This window comes from Thalassophryne amazonica, chromosome 5 (assembly GCF_902500255.1).
Source record: "Thalassophryne amazonica chromosome 5, fThaAma1.1, whole genome shotgun sequence".
Lineage (NCBI taxonomy): Eukaryota > Metazoa > Chordata > Actinopteri > Batrachoidiformes > Batrachoididae > Thalassophryne > Thalassophryne amazonica.
The window spans coordinates 51,654,333-51,674,730 of NC_047107.1; the positions used below are offsets into that span (position 1 = coordinate 51,654,333).

At 41.5% G+C, this 20,398-nt stretch overlaps 1 protein-coding gene across 1 annotated transcript in view; it reads right to left on the bottom strand.

The window, feature by feature from the left end:
• Window positions 1-1,278: 1,278 nt before the first annotated feature.
• Window positions 1,279-20,398, bottom strand: part of morc2 (MORC family CW-type zinc finger 2) — a 71,175-nt gene continuing 52,055 nt past the window's right edge. Inside the window, exons 17-23 of the mRNA XM_034169562.1 lie at window positions 18,319-18,456; window positions 17,945-18,002; window positions 10,611-10,749; window positions 10,351-10,518; window positions 5,685-5,778; window positions 1,830-2,018; window positions 1,279-1,663 (exon numbers count right to left, since the gene is read on the bottom strand). Coding sequence (XP_034025453.1) covers window positions 1,595-1,663; window positions 1,830-2,018; window positions 5,685-5,778; window positions 10,351-10,518; window positions 10,611-10,749; window positions 17,945-18,002; window positions 18,319-18,456 — 855 coding nt within the window. The 3' untranslated portion in view covers window positions 1,279-1,594. The remainder of the gene's footprint in view (window positions 1,664-1,829; window positions 2,019-5,684; window positions 5,779-10,350; window positions 10,519-10,610; window positions 10,750-17,944; window positions 18,003-18,318; window positions 18,457-20,398) is intronic.

Below are 20,398 nucleotides of genomic sequence, written 5' to 3' on the forward strand. Positions count from 1 at the left end.
AGTAACTGGCAACAGTAATGACTTTTTAGTTTACAAAATAAATGTTATTGTTTAAATACCAACAGCCAAGTCGAGTTAAATCTCAAGCCACATACTGCTGTGGCCACACAAGATGGACCAAAATATGGAATAATTGTCAACATCATGACAGTATAATCTGACAGGATAAACTAACGCATTTAACAGACTTTTTTTTTTTTTTTTTTTTTTTACAGGCAATGAGTTTAGGATGTTTGTTTACATGTGGATTAACACAGGTAAAGCAGGTATGGTGCATCCAGAAAGTATTCATTGTGTGCTACTTTTTCACAAGAGCACAAACAAAGCATGAAATCAAAAGAGTTGTCTGTAGACCTCTGAGACAGGATTGTCTTGAGGCAGGGGAAGGGTACAGAAACATTTCTGCTGCTTTGAAGGTCTCAATGAGCTCAGTGTCCTCTATCATCTGTAAATGGAAAGTTGGCCAAGAACCTGATGGTCACACGGTTAAAGCTCCAGCATTCCTCTGTGGAGAGAGGAGAACCTTCCAGAAGGACAATCTGCAGCAATCCACCCATCAGGACTGTATGGTAGAGTGGCCAGACGGAAGTCACTCCTTAGTAAAAAGGCTCATGGCAGCCCGTGTGAAGTTTGCCAAAAGGTACCTGAAGGACTCTCAGACCATGAGAAACAAAATTCTCTAGTCTGATGAGACAAAGATTGAACTCTTTGGTGTGAATACCAGGCCTCATGAGTGGAGGAAACCAGGCACCACCCTACACTGAAGCATGGTGGAGGCAGCATCATACTGTGGGGATGCTTTTCAGCTGCAGGAACTGGGAGACTAGTCAGGATTGAGGGAAAGATGAATGCAGCAATGTACAGACACATCCTGGATGAAAACCTGCTCCAGAGCGCGCTTGACCTCAGACCAGGGTGAGTGGCTTCAGGACAATTCTGTAAATGTCTGAGTGGCCCAGCCAGAGCCCAGACCTGAATCCAATTGAACATCTCTGGAGAGATCTGAAAATGGCTGTGCACTGACACTCCCCATCCAACCTGATGGAGCTTGAGCGATGCTGCAAAGAGGAATGAGCAAAACTGCCCAAAGATAGGTGCGCCAAGCTTGTGGCATCGTATTCAAGAAGACCTGAAGTTGCAATTGCTGCCAAAGGTGCATCAACAAAGTTCTGAGCAAAGCGTGTGAATACCTATGTACATGCGATTCCTTAGTTTTTTTTTTAAATACATTTGCAAAAAGAATTTTGAAGGGTAAAATGAATTTGGCCCATTTTGGAACAAGGTTGCAAGATAAAATGTGGAAAAAGTGAAGCACTATGAATACTTTCTGGATGCACCGTATATAAAACAGTCTTAAAAGAAAATCACAGAGCATACCCAATAATGCAAAAACATGTTGGTGCTGACTAAAACATGAAAGTCAACAATCAAAAATATGATTTACTAAAAAAAGAGAACACAGCCCCGACATAAACCAAACTCTGCGCATACAAAACATGAGCAGGATTGTTGAGCAAGTCCTTAGTGAACTATCAGCCATTCATGGCTTGAAAGTAAGAGTCTCTTCAATTTTTAAAACTGTTTTTTTTCTTCTTTAATCTCCCTTAGTCAGAAGGTCTTCTATGTAGGCATCAAGCTCATCATCGGTGTTTATGTCAATGTCCTGAAAGTGTGGAAAAAGCATTATTTTGCTATTTGTTTACAAACTACATACAATCTACATTACATAATGTTGGCAGAAATTAGAAACTGTGCACACCCCACCGTTTGAAAAAGCTCCCATTTTTAAGAGAATCAATAATGTACACATTTAAACTGAGTATTTTTACCTCTTGTACTTTCTGCAGAAGTGCTACAATGTTTGTTCTCAGTTTTTGGAGTTTCTCATCTGCCTCCTTCAGTTTGACTTCAATGCTGTTGCTCTTCTCTTCCACAGCTTTAGCCTTGGCATCAGCTCTGCTCTGGTACGAGTTACACAGTGACTGCAGACCAGATTCATACTGCTGAAAATACTCTTTCTAAATGTAATGAGGAATCACAAAAATAAGTCAGCAGATTTAAGGACATGCACTAACAGTGAATACATTTATGTGATGTCAATTATTAATAACTATTTTTGGGACTGCTAATCTTTTACCATTCCAGATCAAACCCAGGAGTAAAATAATGACCTTCAATCATATCCTAATTAATCTAAATCTAGTCAATTTCTGAACTTCCCATAACCCCCTATGCACACAATAGTGGGCTTGAAGATGTATAAAGTGTTTCTTATGCCACATTTGCTATTTCAACTTGTGGATAGGGACATTCCGTGATTCACACAGACAGAGATCAACTCTGCTGATCCTGAAAACTCCAGTTTTCAGCCAAGGCCACAGAACTAGCAGAAATAGCTTCTTTAGCTCCTGCCAGTGTGAAAAAGCTAACTGACAGAAGACATCAGCTACTGCCACTGGACAGGTAAAGACCTACCTAATGGCAACAAAAAGGTCTGAATTTTATACTGAAGAAATGCAATTGTATAGTTATGTTTCAGTCATTTAATCTCTATACGTTGGTGGCCTTATGGTCAGCAGTGTTACAATGCCCACTGTTCATACACTTGACAAATATATTTTTGTTGAATGTGTTTAATTTGGGTTGATTTCATATCCAATGAGGCATATATTGGTGTCATTTTTGCCATAAAGACCTGCTTCTCTTGAAAAATAAAACGTGATTTTAATTTTGAAAAATAGAAGACAAGTAAAATAAACCATATAAACACATCAGAGTGTTTAATGCAGATCCTTGAAGGCTTTTTGGGAATCCGTGTCTCATTTGTTTAATTTTTACAAATGCCTTTTTTTTGTAAACCAAAGTTTGCTTTAGTGTTCAGTGTGGGGAAATCAGTAGAATGTTTAATCTTTCCTTGTACCAAACATTTAATTTGTGAATCGCTGCACTGAGGCACAGAACAAAAATCACCTCCTGAGGCTTTTTCACATAATTCAGTAACACTGTATATTAACTGTACTCGATAAGGAGTAAGTACAGCATTTATAAAGTGTAAGTAAATGCTTAAGTAACTACTTGTAAAACATTGACAAAGCATTCTTTTTTTATTAGCTTCTCACTGGTAAGAACATAAATAGATGGCTTAATAACAAAATATGTAGTCTTTATAAAACATTTGTAAATGATTTTTTAAAATTCTCTATAAACCATTTAAGAAAAGTTGATCATTAATAGTTCATTTACAAACGTAAAATCAGACACTATTAGTGATAAAAATACTTTACAAATCATTTTAATTGTCTTTACATTTTTTTGCTCACAAATTATTAAGCCTTTACTAAGCATTAATAAACCATTAGTTGATGCTCAATGTATCAGTTATAACATTTGTAAAGATTGCATTAAATACTTTATGTATCCTTTGTTAATAATGTACAAAGCTCAAGTCTCTTACCCCATCACTATAGGTATGCAGTTCTAAAGACTATGTATGAATTCTTCTTTCAATGCACGAATAAGCCTTAACTGAGAATTAGTTAAGCATTTGTAATATCCCTGTGGTGACTAAATCTGTTTTATAATTCATTTGTATATGCTTAATATATATTTTAAATCACAATCTCAAACAGCTGACCAATTCACTTTTATATGTCCATTTATAAATGCGTTAGTAAACTTAAAAATACTACTATAAAGCCTTTACAAGCTGTTAGTATTTGGTGTGAGCTTAACTAAAGTAATGGTTAATTTTTATATAACTCATTTGTATATGCTTAATATATATTTTAATCACAATCTCAAACAGTTGACCAATTCACTTTTAAATGTCCATTTGTAAATGCTTAGCAACGCATTAGTAAACTTAAAAATACTATTATCACCCGAGGCGGCGCGCGTTGCGAGTCATTTTGACTGGTTTTAGATGCTTTGAAAGCAAGAATAATATACAAAAAAATGACACTTATGTTATAATAAAGTTCTTTTTTGCATGTTTCTGTCTAAGTTAATAAAATAAATAACATTGAAAAGTTTTAAAACACAATGTTTGATGGACATAACATTTGCCCTCCTCTTCAAAAATGACACACTGTACCTTTAATCCAGTAAGACAGGCAGAGTTTTTCTGTCATGTTGACAGTTTAGTTTTTTCTTTTTGACATTTCTAAGTGGGATTGCATACTTTTTAAAACAATATAACTCCTAATTGTCTTATATGAACAAGAGATAAACCTGGACTGATTTGACTGTCAAATCAGAATAAAATTTATTGCAAAGCAAGTTCTCACATACAAGTAATTTGATCCGGTGTCATTGGTGCATAAACAATAATAAAAAGAAAACAAACAAAAAAAAATAGTTCTGCAAGTTCAGTCAGTTTTTCACACTTTACTGTTTCAATGAGGCTGTGTGGTTAAGACGATCGTTGATTAAAATTGCTTTGCTGCTTTTTACACAGTGAAGTGTCTGCTGTTCTCTCTCTCTCTCTGTGTGTGTGTGAACGAAAGACTCGTCACTCTCAAGCCGCGTTCACACCGGGCGGGACGCGTTGTGGCACCAAGCCACGCAGCGCGCGCGATGGACGCAGATGAAGCGATGTCAGTGAAGTGATTTTGAGCGATTGGCGCGTTTGTGGCGCGATATTGCATCGCGTTGCCCTTAGACAGCTCTTTGGTCTTGGCTATGGTGGACAGCTTGGAGTGTGATTGATTGTGTGAACAGGTGTCTTTTATACAGGTAACAAGTTCAAACACGTGCAATTAATACAGGTAAAGAGTGCAGAATAAGAGAGCTTCTTAAAGAAAAATTAACAGGTCTGTGAGAGCCAGAATTCTTATTGGTTGGTACAGGGTCAAATACTTATTTTATGCAATAAAATGCAAATTAATTATTTAAAAATCATTTAATGTGATTTTCTGGATTTTTTTTTTTTTAGATTCTGTCTCTCACAGTTGAAGTGTACCTACGATAAAAATTATAAACCTCTCCATTCTTTGTAGGCGGGAAAATCTGCAAAAATCACAGGGGATCAAATACTTATTTTCCCCACTATAATTCCTTCAATGACTAATTTGAAATATTTCAAATATTGTCTTTATTACCCTCCACTAATTGTGCAGACAATTAATAAATGAATAATAATAATAATAAAAATCATTTTCAGCAATGGAAACACTGCATGCACAGGACATTATGGGATTATTGTGAAACACTACAAACATAAGCATTTAGAAAACTTGAAAAGTTTAACTATTTTCTTTCATGTAGAGCACCAATGCTGACTGACAGAGGAAGAAAATACAGGTGTTAGAAGGCATGACAAATGGTGAATTTCTATCACACATTTACATTTGTGAGTAGCTACAAAGATGCCTCCTATTTACAGTCACTACGGGTGAAAGACACCTCAAATGTTCTGACCAAGAAGTAACAATTTTAAGTCACAAATATAAAATGAATTGGAGTCATTAACAAACAATACTTTTAGATCAGAAAACATTTTAGTATTCAACTTTGTGATAAGATTTTCAAAAGCCAGAAATGTAGGTTTGGTTTTAGTTTCATAAAAGGGGACACAATACAACAAATATCTACTTCCCAAAACAGAGCTATGTGCTTTTTGTCTGTTTTGATTATACAGCAAATTCTGACAATTTGACAGATGCTTTAATTCATCCATGTCTCACCAAAGGAAAGGACATCAACTCCTCAGCTGTCATGCTGCTGACATCATCCTTAGGAATCCGAAAATCAGGTGGAAAGAAGTAACGTAGCATTGTCCTAGGTGCACAAACAGTAGGGACAACAGAGATCACAGATAATTCAGTAAGATAAAACCCCACGGCTGTCAGAAATTACAGTGCTGTGAAAACATTTGTGCTCCCTTCAGTTTTTACAAATTTTAAAAGCCCAGCCAGAGCCCAGACCTGAATCTGTCTTCTCCTCCTGCCTGGTGGCTCCATCCTCAGCATCCTTCTCCCTATATACCCTGGGTCCCTCCTCTGCACATGTCCAAACCATCTCAATCTTGCCTCTCTGACTTTGTCTCTAAACCGTCCCACCTGAGCTGTCCCTCTGATATGTTCGCTCCTAATCCTGTCCATTCTCATCAATTCCAACAAGAATTGCAACATCTTCAGCTCTGCTAACGCCAGCTTTGCCTCCCGTATTTTTGTTAGTGCCACAGTCTTGAAGCTAAACAACATAGCTGGTCTCACTACTGTCTTGTAAATGTTCCACTTCACTCTTGTGATATTCTTTGATCACAAATCACTCATGCCACCTTTCTCCACCCACTCCACCCTGCCTGCACTCTTCTTCACACTCTCCATTACTTTGGACAGTTGCCCCCAAGTATTTAAACTCATCTACTTTCACCACTACTACTCCTTGGAACCACACTATTCCACTGGGCTCCCTCTCATTGTCACACTTGTAGTCAGTCTTGCTCCTACTGACTTTAATTCCCCTTCTCTCCAGAGCATAGCTTCACCTTTCCAGGCCAGTCCCAACCTGCTCTCTACTCTCACTGCAGATTGCAATATCATCTGCAAACATCATAGTCCATGGAGACTCCTGTCTGATCTCATCAGTCAACCTGTCCATCGCCACTGCAAACAAGAAAGAACTCAGATTCATGTCAGTCCACTTGGTGCAACAGCTCTCCAAGGTGTGTTCACTCCTTTTTAGATGCAGACTAACGAACAGATCTGATATGATGCAGGTGTTAGTTTTGGGGATGAAATCTACAGGGTGATTCCATAATTTTTTCCTCAGAATTGAGTGATTCCATATTTTTTTCCTCTGCTTGGTCTAAAAAAGTAACCGTTACTGACTGCCACAATCTTTTTCTTGATTTCTTATAGTGTTTCTTAAAGCCAGAAAGTTGCCATTTGAAATGACTTAGTTTTGTGTCATGTCTGTGATCTGCTTTTTTTTCTACAAAATTGAACAACTGAATGAAACAACCTCCGAGGCCGGTGATTCCATAATTTTTGCCAGGGGTTGTACTACTCTTTGCAATATCTTCATGTTGTGGCTGATCAACTTTATGCCACACTGTAGTTACTGCAGCTCTGCACATCACCCTTGTTTTTAAAAATAAGAACCAGCACACTCTGTCTCCACTCCTCAGGCATCCTCTCACTTTCCAAGATTTTATTAAACAATCTGGTTAGAAACTTCACTGCCATCTCTCCAAGACATTTCCATGCCTCCACCGGAATGTCATTTGGACCAACTGCTTTTCCACTCTTCATCGCTGCCCTCACTTCAGCCTTACTTATCCCTTGTACTTCCTGATTTACTCTCTGCCATCAACCAGCATTATCGCTCATTTTCTTAATTCATAAGCTCCTCAAAATATTGCCTCAACTTTCTCAACATACTCTCCAAGCTTGTCACCAAATGACCATGTGTATCTTTTACAACCCTAACCTTCTGCACATCCATTCCTGCTTTCCTTTTCTCCTTCCTTACTATTCAACATCCTGTACAGCTTGCAAAATGTCTTCCTTAGCTTTTGCCACTTCTTTTTGCCTTACACTGTATCTCCTTGTATTCCTGTCTACTTTCTTCATCTCTCTGACTATCCCAATTCTTTTTTGCCAACCTCTTTCTTCTTATGCTTTCCTGGACATCTTCGTTTCACCACCAAGTCTCCCAGTCTTCCTTCCACTGTCCAGATATTACACCAAATACCTTCCTAGCTGTCTCCCTCACCACATCTGCAGTACTTTTCCAGTTGTCTTCCCGTCCATACAATGCCTCTCTCACCTGCTCACTGAATTTCACACAAGTCTTCCTCCTTCAGCTTCCACCATCTGATTCTTTGAGTTCTCACTATCATCTTCTTCACCTCTAAAGTCATCCTACAAACCACCATCGTATGCTGTCTGGCTATACCCTCTCCTGCCACCACCATACAGTCTCCCATTTCTTTTAGCTTGAATCTCCTACAAAGAATGTAGTCCATCAGGGTGCCCCTTCCTCCACTCTTATGTCACTCTGTGCTCCTCTCTTTCCTAATGTAGGTATTCACCACAGCCATTTCCATCCTTTTTGCAAAATCAACTACCATCTGTCCTTCCCCATTCCCCAGTTTTACTGTATTCTTTAATTCTGGTTTTACTTTTGCCTCTTACTGTGATAGCTGCCTTTTTGTGCAGAGTCTGTATCAATGCTCTAAATGGGTGTTTCAAAAATATTTCAAAGCAGTGTTTAGAGTTAGCCATTACAGAGCTACAGAGGAACTGCTTTGGCAGCACCCCAACTGCATGTTAGTGTTTCTCCTAAAGTATTATTGGCTTGGTGGGTCAACACTTTAAAGAGAACCCCTATCAGGCTAGAAATATTTTGTTAATGCCAGTAACAATAAAACAGAGAATTCTGCAGAACTTCATGCGACTTGTGGCTTCCCTAAGGGTTTAGTTGAAGTCTGGCAGGATATTGCCTGCTTAGTGCTCAAGATTAAATTTGTGCAGACTTCAAGCTCAGATTGCTTCTCAGTAATTTCCATGCACTTCTGCTTGAGGACTTGCAAACATGGACAAAACTGGCAATCTGAATAGATCTTCTGCATCTTGACACTGAAAGTTGCTGAGGATTGTATTAGAACTGGCCAGTGTCCATAGGAGAAGGTGTTTCATAAATGAGGACACTCTGGATAGAGGAGTTGTAGTACACAGCTTAATGGAAATCTTGGGCTCTACAGGGAGCTACGAAAGCAGGCTGTGATGGCCCTGACAATGGACAAGAAGGCATTTGTTGGGGCAATTTGCAATCAGGTGCTACACCATGTGTGGTCTAGTGATCCTTGACCTGCTTACAGATGAATCAAAACATTGACTTTTATTTTATTGCAGACAGTATGAACCAAAAACATTTCATGTTTTCTCTGGGCAACGTCATTCATCTAGAGACACACACACACACACATATTATATATATATATATCCTGCATTTATGGCCTGCAACACATTCTCCCCCAAAAATTGGGTTGCTAAACACTTTACCACTTGGTAATGTTGCCATTCCTTCTTACAACATTTAAAACACATTATGGAATTGAGGATCTAAGCCATGAAGCATGTCAGGTGTTTTTTGTTCCAGTCTTCCTGCAAAGATGTCTTAAGGTTCGCAACAGTACAGGGTTGTCTTCATTGTGGTGGCATTTTTTCTTTGAAAATTCTCCACACATTCTCCACTTGGGACAGCTCAGGACTGAAGGAAGGCCAGTCTACTACCAGTATCCTCCTCTTCAGCAGCCATGCCTTTGCAATGTATGCAGAATGTGGTTTTGCATTGGCTTGCAAAGAATCTTTCAAATTTCAATGGAGTTTTTCTGCTTTTATCCTGCCATTACAGAAGCGTAAATTATGACTGACAAGGGCACAGATGCATCCCCATACTATGACAGACTCTAGCTTTTGGACTTCTTGCTCATAACAGTGTGGATTATCCTTTCAACTTTGGTCTGGAGCAGAAACACTGTTTCTGACCTTTTAAAGAATTTTCTCATGCATTGTTAAACTAGCCATCTTTGCTCCTCAAAGACTTAGCCTTTCACAGAAACTGCTTTTGTACCAATTTATTACAATCACCTGCTGACATCACCTGTCTGAAATAACCTTTTTATTATTTATTTTTTATTACAATTATTTCTATTACTTCATTTATAGCATTAAACTGCCCCCGTCCTAAACTTTTGGAATGTATTGCATGCCTTATATAGAGAAAGAAACTAATTAAGTTGACCCAACAAATCATGAAATATCTTGGGGTTATACTGTCTGCAATGAGAACATAGTCAAAGCAAAAGTAAGAACCACTGTGGGATTTTAATTAGCATTTTCCATTCCATCCTCAGAAGCCCCATAATCTCCACTTGTAGATGATGGACCAAAATTAATTTCACACACACCTTTATTTGGTGTGCTATGTTTATGTGACATTTCACTGAAATCTACCAAACTGGTTTTAGAGGAGATGTACTTTTATGACTCATGAATAGACAGCAATAGTGAATTCTTTATCCCCCCACAAAAAAAACCTTTCTTTGCTAGAGAATCATAATGAAGTCCAAGACATATTTGGTGATTTGGAAATGTTCACACATCCAGTTGTAAAAGTGATGAATTCATTTTTCAGTACTACAGGGTACCTACAGTTACACAACAGATTATTTTGGCCTACGTATTTTGATTTCATTTACATCATGGTTGAGAGATTTGTTTTTATTGCATCTTTAAAAGATACAATTAAAAATTTAGTATAAAGAACCCAGAATTCTTATTTTTAAACCTTTGATGTCAAGTTAAAGTAAATTATGTACGTAAGTTGTAACTAACTGACCTCAACATGGCGACTAGGCTGTCAGTCACCTCTCGGCTGGTTCCTGGTTGAGTGGTGTCTGGTTCCATGGGTGCATGTCCTCTTTCTGTGTCCTGCTGAGTGTCAGGTGTCTGAGACATTGGAGATGCTGGCCGCATCAAACGGACATCATCGCTACCCTTGAAGACCCTTTACACACAAAACATACACACGCACACGATTACATGCCAAATGAATAATCTGTAATGTTGATACAGCATGTACACAACATATAAACTTACCATCTGTCTTTAGGGGTGGAACTTGGTACATAGTCAAACTTAACTTTCCAGCGAATAGTCTGTTTATTTGCCTCCACAGCGATGACTCTGCCAGTGTACCACTCCTTATTAACACGTACTTCAACCAGCAGACCCTTATCTGGAGAAAACAAAGATTGCCCTTGATGCCATTTTCACCTTTCTAGGTTCAGTAAGTGAATACGATTGATTGTTTACTTGTTCCAGTGCACACTGGCTGGTAGGCTAACATCTCAGTCATTAGTATTATTTGGATGTTGTAAGGACAATTATTAGTACTTGTTTGAAATGAGCATGACAGGTTGATATCTCTCTCTCTCTCTCTCTCTCTCTCTCTCTCTCTCTCTCTCTCTCTCTCTCTCTCTCTATATATATATATATATATATATATAAACTAAGATGACAACTAGCTGCTAAGGCGATTAACAACCAGACATGCATGTATAACTTTTTTCATCTCTTCACTGATAAGAAAACAGATAAAAGTTCTAGAGTTTGTACTGAACATTACATATCACTCCAGTTATCGGAAGCTACAGCTAACCGATAACTTTTAAAATTGAGGTTTAACACCACGATCATAAACCCAAACAATGAATCACCACTTCTGTCTTTGTGCGCTCTGCCCCCTGCTGGAAGTTCCTGTTTACTACGTATTTTACTCTACCGCAGCAAAAGGAGCCTTCTGCCATGAGGCAGAGGTCTTGGAAAATAAAGCAGTTTTGACTTATGGTTTTGAGTTATAAATAAAATTATTCTGGGCAGAACTACATTAATGACAATTCTGTCATTTGAACAAAGTTAAAATATAACATTGTAGTGCTCTCAACACTGACGGCATAATTCACTTCTTATGAGTGTTCTGTTATGTGCTATGTTGTGATTTATGTAATAGTAGCGGTCCCTTTAAGAGTTCGGGTGACGTGTTCTGTTTCCGGCTTTTCTGTTGGCGCGCGGCGCCATGTCTGTAGTCTGTTAAAAACCGCGTGGCGCCATGTTTGTAGTCTGTTAATAAACGCGACTCAAAGAGTCTTAATGTGAGAAGTTTCGGCTCGTCTTTTCGCCAAAAGACAACTTCTACACTGGTGACCCCGACGTTTGTTTACTGGACGTATCCAGATCGCCATGACCGCCAACGCTGTGTCTCTCAAGCTCCCCGAATTATGGGAATCTTCTGCTTCAGCCTGGTTCGCTCAGAATGAGGCACAGTTTGCCTTGCGTCAGATCACCGCTGACGAAACTAAATACTACTACGTGGTATCTGCCCTCGGAAGTTCTACGACATCGAGAGTGGTGAGCCTTCTTAAACGTCCTCCTCTGACGGGAAAGTATGAAACTCTGAAGGAATACTTACTTCAAACATTCGAACTGTCTGACGCTGAGAAGGCCAATAGGCTTTTCTCTCTTCAAGGGCTCGGTGACAGCAAGCCCTCAGAGCTAATGGACAGAATGCTCAACCTGCTTGGCGACAACAAGCCAGATTTCCTTTTCCTCCACCAACTGCCTGCTCATGTGAGAGCTGCTTTGGCCAACACTGCCAGCACTGATTGCAGAGCACTGGCTGCTGAGGCTGACAAGTGTTTACTGGCGAGTCAGCAGCCCTGCGCAGCTGCTCTCCTCCCTGCTGGTGCTGTATCAGAGGTACCGGATGATCATATGCTCATCGCAGCAGCAGCCCCGCGTTGGCAGCAGTCTTCAGGTGTGTGCTTCTACCATGCCAGGTTTGGCCCCAAAGCCAAACGATGCCGCTCTCCATGCAGCTTCAGTGGAGTGGGAAACGCCAAGGCCGGTGCTCACTAGTGGCCGTGAGCGTCGGCCATGCCGGCAGGCTGCTCTTCATCCACGACTCCGTCTCCGGCCGACGCTTCCTCTGCAACACAGGGGCACAGCGGAGTCTACTGCCTGCTTCACAGGTGGACGTGGTAGCTGAAACCCACGGCCCCCCCATGGAAGCCACCAATGGCAGCCCCATCCGTACGTACGGCACAAGGCATGTTGAACTGTGTTTTGGGGGCCAACGCTTTGGCTGGGACTTTGTGACTGCCAAAGTAGCCATTCCCCTCTTAGGGTCAGATTTTGTGTGTGCATATGGACTGTTGGTGGACGTTAAAAAAATCAGCGCTTGATCGACGCCGTCACTTTCTGTATGTCGTATGCATGCGCGCTCAGCGACTCTGATGCACTACACCTCTCTAGCCTGCTCTCTGTCACAGACAGTTTCCAGCACTCACGCAGCCCACCTTCTCCTCTTCCACAGCCAAGCACGGTGTCGAGCATCACACTGACACCACTGGCCCGCCTGTATACGCCCGCGATCGACGCCTCGAGCCGAACAAGCTTGCCATGGCCAAGACAGAGTTTGAGTCCATGGAGCGCCTAGGGATTGTTCGTCGCTCCAACAGTCCTTGGGCCTCCCCCTTACACCTCGTCCCCAAGCTGGGGGGGACGACAACGCCTGGGGGGGGCTGGTGTCGTTGCGGGGACTACTGACAGCTCAACAATGCGACAACGCCTGACCGCTACCCAGTGCCACACATCCAGGATTTTTCAGCGCACCTGGCTGGTAAGGTCATTTTTTCAAAGGTGGACCTGATCAGAGGATACCATCAAGTGCCTGTACACCCTCTCGACATCCCCAAAAACAGCTGTAATCACGCCGTTTGGTTTGTTTGAGTTCCTGCGCACCCCGTTTGGGCTCAAGAATGCTGCTCAAACTTTCCAGCGGATCATGGACTCTGTGTTATGGGATCTGCCTTTCGTGTCTGTGTACCTTGACGACATCCTGGTGGCCAGTTCATCACCTTCAGAGCACCTTTCGCAACCTTCACACTGTGTTCGAGCGACTTACCGAGCACGGGCTCATCATCAATTCAGCCAAGTGCGAGTTCGGCCTGTCCACCATAGACTTTCTGGGGCACAGAGTCGCAAAGGACGGGGTCGTTCCTCTTCCGTCAAAAGTGGAGGCCATCACCACTTTCCCACACCCAGTCACTGTCAAAGCCTTACAGGAGTTCCTAGGCATGGTTAACTTCTACCACCGTTTTCTCCCCAGGGCCGCCCAAATCATGCAACCCTTGTACGAGGCTCTGAAAGGCGGCAAGCCTAAGCACACTGTGGGCTGGAGCCCAGAAAGAGACAAGGCTTTTGCGGACGCTAAGACAGCCCTGGCTAAGGCCGCCATGTTGGCCCATCCCGCCTCCTCCGCCCCAATCGCACTTACCACGGACGCCTCAGACTACGCGGTCGGTGCGGTTTACGAGCAGTGGGTGGGTAATGCATGGCAGCCTCTCGCCTTTTTCAGCAGGCAGTTGTGTCACAGTGAACGGAAGTATAGCACCTTCGATCTGGAGCTACTTGGGATGTACCTCGCCATCCGACACTTTCGTTCACTGCTGGAGGGATGCCAGTTCACCGTTTTTGTGGACCACAAGCCTCTGACTTTTGCCATGTCCAAAGTCACTCAGCCATGGTCGGGCAGGCAACAGCGGCAGCTGACTTACATTTCAGAGTTCACGACGGACATTGCACACCTTTCTGGAAAGCACAACCATGTCGCAGATTGCCTCTCCCGCGCTGTTGCGGGGGTGGTCCACCTCGGCCTGGACTACGGCAGCATGGCAGCAGAGCAGGCCACAGACCCGGACGTGCAGGCTTGCCGTTCATTTGTTACTGGGCTGCAGCTGCAGGATGTGGCATTCGGCGACGCTGGCACCACTCTGCTTTGCAACGTCTCCATGGGCTCTCCTAGGCCTGTTGTGCCTGCGAAGTGGAGGCGACCTGTTTTTGACACCATCCATGGCCTCTCACACCCTGGAACCAAGGCCTCACAACGGCTGGTGGCAGCCAGGTTTGTGTGGCACGGTCTTAAAAAGGACATGAGGGACTGGGCAAACACCTGTGTGGAGTGCCAACGTGCCAAAGTACACCGCCACACCAAAGTGCCACTGGAACAGTTTCAAGTGCCAGAACGACGTTTCGACCACGTCAACATCGACCTAGTTGGCCCACTTCCACCCTCGCGGGGTTATACTCATGTGCTCACTATGGTCGACAGGACCACACGGTGGTCAGAGGCTGTTCCACTGTCATCTATAACATCAGCTGATGTGGCACGGGCATTTATTGGCACCTGGGTGTCCCGTTTTGGCACCCCATCAGACATTTCCTCGGACCGGGGCATTCAGTTTACCTCTGAACTTTGGAACGCTGTCGCAGGAAGCTTGGGAGTTAAACTCCACCGCACCATGGCCTACCACCCCCCAGAGTAATGGCCTCTGCGAACATTTTCACAGGTCAATGAAAGCCTCCCTGCGTGCCAGCCTGAAGGACAGTTCCTGGGCTGACAAGCTCCCATGGGTCATGCTGGGCATCAGGACAGCACCGAAGGAAGACCTTCAGGCCTCCTCCGCAGAGCTGGTCTATGGTCAGCCACTACGAGTCTCCGGGGATTTCGTCCCTAGCACCACGACCCCTTGGTCAGCCACATTCCAGCGCTCCAGCCTGTTGGATAATGCCAGGCTGTTTGCTCCACTTCCTACTCCCTGTCACGGTTTGCCGAACTCTCACGTCCCCAGTAGCCTACAGTCTGCTGGCTATGTTTTCATTCGAGCAGATGGTCACCACGGACCTCTCTGTCCGCCTTACGAGGGCCCTTTCCGTGTTGTGGAAACTGGGGACAAGCACGTTGTGGTAGACATTGGGGGCAAACCGGAGTGTATATCTGTGGACCGCCTTAAGCCAGCTCACCTAGATCTGGCCACACCAGTTGAGTTGGCACAACCTCCAAAACGAGGACGGCCTCTGACTAGGCCCCTTTTCCTGTTCCTCCTGCCCCTCGACCATGCCGCAGGGGAGCCCTGCAAACAGCCACTGAGGGGGCGGTTCCGCCTTCTCCCATACGGCGGAGCCACACTGGACATTTGATTCGCCCCCCACGCCGTTGATACATTTTTTTTTTTTTTTCACAGGTGTCCTGTTAGAGTGAATTCTGGGGGGGCATGTGTAGTGCTCTCAACACTGACGGCATAATTCACTTTCTTATAAGTGTTCTGTTATGTGCTATGTTGTGATTCATGTAATAGTAGCGGCCCCTTTAAGAGTTCGGGTGACGTGTTCTGTTTCCGGCTTTTCTGTTGGCGCGCGGCGGCATGTTTGTAGTCTGTTAAAAAACGCGCGGCACCATGTTTGTAGTCTGTTAATAAACGTGACTCAAAGAGTCTTAATGTGAGAAGTTTCAGCTCGTCTTTTCGCCAAAAGACAACTTCTACAACATATCTTTTAATTTTAAATAATGCATTAATTCTGGATTTTTTAACAAACACACACAGATGCCAGAGGGATTATGGGTAAAATGAGCCTCTGCTAACACTGACTGGTTGACTCATTCATTCTATGTAAAAACAAAACCGTTAATGTGACGTGTGTTGGTTTACATGTAAATGTGTTTTTGTGAAATATGCCATTTTATCCCCATATGTAAAAAAAAAAAAAAAAAAAGCAAAAGCCAAAAGTCAAGTTGTGATTAGACAACCGTCTGATATAGCCGGGGTTAAAATGCATAGAACACTGCCATCTACTGGCGCCCAGATGCTCAGACCCTAACCCATCATCCTTTGCGCACCAGAGACTTGCTGCGGTTTAAACAGCACAGTGAAAACACATGACAATTGTAAATGAACTAATTTATACAACCAAAATGTACATTTTCATTTCATTTCATCAGCTGCAGCAACTAATTTTTCATCAGCTGCAAAGGATTATGGCATATATCAATACTTAGAGCGAATACAGCCATGAACACTACTGGTCAGTAGATGGCAGTAGAAACTGAAAATTTGCCAAAACAAATATTCCAAATAAATAATCCGTGTCTGCTATGTCTAATCTGCGTGGAATTTAATGAACACAAACCGAATTTCAGAGGTCTTATATATATATATATATATATATATATATATATATATATATATATATATATATATATATATATATATTACTCTGGAACAAAGACAACACACAGTGTTATAAAGGACAATAACCAGGACATTATAGAGCAAACAGGAAGAAATTGTAGCTCACAGTGATTCCAACTGAAAATAACGGAGAAGCAATCTGAGCTTCTTCTGGCATTTTTACATAAAACAAACAATAGCAATGTCTATAAACCCAGAGAATATATTCACAAGAGCTTTAGGCACAATATACAAAGGGTTTAATGCTGTTGTCCGTGTGGACCCTGATCAGAGAGTCTCAAATGCATTTCTCCTGTCGTGAACCTTTATGGTACCCAGAATGCACTGCACACACACACCATGTCCACACTAAAACCTTTAAAATTAAAGCAATACTTTAAAACTAAAACATATAGCTGATATTTGCACTTTATAAAACTTCAGACGTGACGTTAATTTAAATGACTTGTCCGAAATTAGTTTGGTTAAAATTTTAACCATAAGTTAAAACTGTATGCCTCTGGATGACTTGGGTGATATTGCCAGCTAATTAGTAGGGTGTCGAAATTTTTTTTGGCTCTCATTTTGGTTCTCTTCTGTGACCAGTTCTCCTCTGATTGCAGAGGATAGAGCGGTTTCTCCTGAAACCAGCTCTCCTCTGTCTGTAGAGGATAGAACTGCACGTCTACTACAAAACATTTAACAGGTAGTCTCTAAAATCTTTGATATCAGACTTTAAAAATGTTTATTAACTGTTAAAGCTTTATTCACTCAGCTTGCAATAATATGTTAGTGGTCTAAAAATTATCGGACCAAAATTGATCAGAAGATAATCGATCCGATGACGGTTTTGAAAGTTATCTGAAAAGCTAATTCGACAATGAAAACATTAGCTTCGATAAATAGCAGTACACAGAACTATACCCACCACTTAATCGTATATTCATGTGCATATGTCATCCTTCAGAAATAGACTTGTGTGTATTCGTGGCAAGGCAGATTATCAACATGCTTTTAAATCATGTACTGCTGCACTGCTGGTGAACTAGCAGAAACCACTGACAGAACAATGGCTATTAGGCAGTTGGCACGACACTTGTGAAACTGAATAAGACGGAATGCTGACTAATCTGTGTTACCAGTGCTTTTAAGTCTTACACGAAGGAATCAAAAAATGCCTTGATCGGGTCATACACAGATTGCTGTTTTCAGATCAGGATATCCTTACTCCCATTTGTTTTCAATTGTAATATGCTGAAATATAACTCTAAAACAGTAAATCCTTTGTCAATATCTATATATAATAAAAATCAACCACTGTTTATCAACAGTGTACATAGTGTAGCTCTGTAATGACCAACTCACCTTTCTGGACATTTTTTGTGTCATTCTCCGGTTCCTGTTCTGGTACCTTCTCAGGTACCTGGAAATACAAATACCTGTTACCACAGCAGTCAGAGAAGCAATGTATCCTTAGAAGAACAGATCATTTACAAAAATTAACCGATAGCTGTTAATAAGAGAGAAAAATGCTCAGAGTGTGCAGCATGCTCACTTGAGGAAAGCTGTTAAGATATGACTGCATTTATTCCAAGAAAAAAAAAAATGTTAGAAGAGTACCCATGAAAACCTATTATCCATTTCAGATGAAAGAGAATTTTATCTTAAAAGGTTAGGCTGTGAGGATATGCAGACCGGTTCTATTTGAAGGTACTATAGAGGGTCCAGATAAAAACTACCTTAGGTTTGGTGGCAGAAACAGCTTTAGGGACAGAGGACGGTGTTGGGGGCTGCTGCACAGGAGTGGTAACCCCTTTCCTTTGTGCATCAACCTGAAAGGTCAACAGCACAGAGGATCTGTTTGGAAATTCACTACACTACGAAGATATTCCCTGCTTGAACACTAATAAGTTCAAAGGCTGCGTCTACAAACATTTGTCCAAGTAAACACAGAGGTCTTGTTCACATTATCACTCAAAATGGGATTTTTAGCATATCAAGATAGTATCTAGCTTGACCTTTTTTTTTTGCAGTCTGGACAGTTAAAATCCATGAGATATGATTTTTTTCTAAAGCTGATTTAAATCACATACAGAGGTAGTTGAAATGTGATTCAAATCACATTTTTGCAAATCTGTTTCAATCTAAACAACTTGGTAGAGGACAGATGGGAATTGAACTGGGACATAATTGACACAAGGATGGAACAAGAGTCCAGTTATCTTCTGTATGTGGCTCTTCAGAGGCCGTGACATCAATTCCTACACAGGACACTCCAAATATTGTTTTGATTTTCTGTTAAGAGTTTACAAGATACAAACAACGCCTGCACACACTGTTCATGTGGTAATACATTTTGTATTTTTATTATTGCTTCTCCAAGGACTCATCTCTTTGTTTATATGAACAGAACATAAATACAAATACTGAAAAATACAATATAAACCATTGCAATACTTTGAAAAGTAAATAAATAAATAAAGTGTGCTCTATGCTTTGGTCACAGCTAGATTTAGAGTTTTTTTTTTTTACATTTTCGAGCATATTTAGGGTGTATTTAAACAAATAAATGAGTATAGTATATTTGGGGTTTTTTTGACAAACTGCATTTGAAAATTGAAAAAATGCTAAATTTCATTAAAAATTAAAATAAATCATTTTAATGTTTTGTTTAAAAAAAAAAAATCCAAAGGTTCCTCAAACCCAGTAATTATTTTCTTTATATACACATACATATACACACACACACATATATACACATATATATACACACATACATACACACATATATACACATATATATACACACATACATATACATACATACATATACATATATACTCAAAAATATAAACGCAACACTTTTGGTTTTGCTCCCATTTTGTATAAGATGAACTCAAAGATCTAAAACTTTTTCCACATACACAATATCACCATTTCCCTCAAATATTGTTCACAAACCAGTCGAAATCTGTGATAGTGAGCACTTCTCCTTTGCTGAGATAATCCACCCCACCTCACAGGTGTGCCATACCAAGATGCTGATTAGACACCATAATTAGTGCACAGGTGTGCCTTAGACTGCCCACAATAAAAGGCCACTCTGAAAGGTGCAGTTTTATCACACAGCACAATGCCACAGATGTCGCAAGATTTGAGGGAACGTGCAATTGGCATGCTGACAGCAGGAATGTCAACCAGAGCTGTTGCTCGTGTATTGAATGTTCATGTCTCTATCATAAGCCGTCTCCAAAGGAGTTTCAGAGAATTTGGCAGTACATCCAACCAGCCTCACAAACACAGACCACGTGTAACCACACCAGCCCAGGACCTCCACATCCAGCATGTTCACCTCCAAGATCGTCTGAGACCAGCCACTCGGACAGCTGCTGGAACAGTCGGTTTGCATAACCAAAGAATTTCTGCACAAACTGTCAGAAACCGTCTCAGGGAAGCTCATCTGCATGCTCGTCATCCTCATTGGGGTCTCGACCTGAGTCCAGTTCATCATCATAACCGACTTGAGTGGGCAAATGCTCACATTCCCTGGTGTTTGGCACATTGGAGAGGTGTTCTCTTCACGGATGATGCGAAGGAGATGTGTTGCACTGCATGAGGCAAATGGTGGTCACACCAGATACTGACTGGTATCCCCCCCCCCACCAATAAAACTAAACTGCACCTTTCAGAGTGGCCTTTTATTGTGGGCAGTCTAAGGCACACCTGTGCACTAATCATGGTGTCTAATCAGCATCTTGATATAGCACACCTCTGAGGTGGGATGGATTATCTCAGCAAAGGAGAAGTGCTCACTATCAC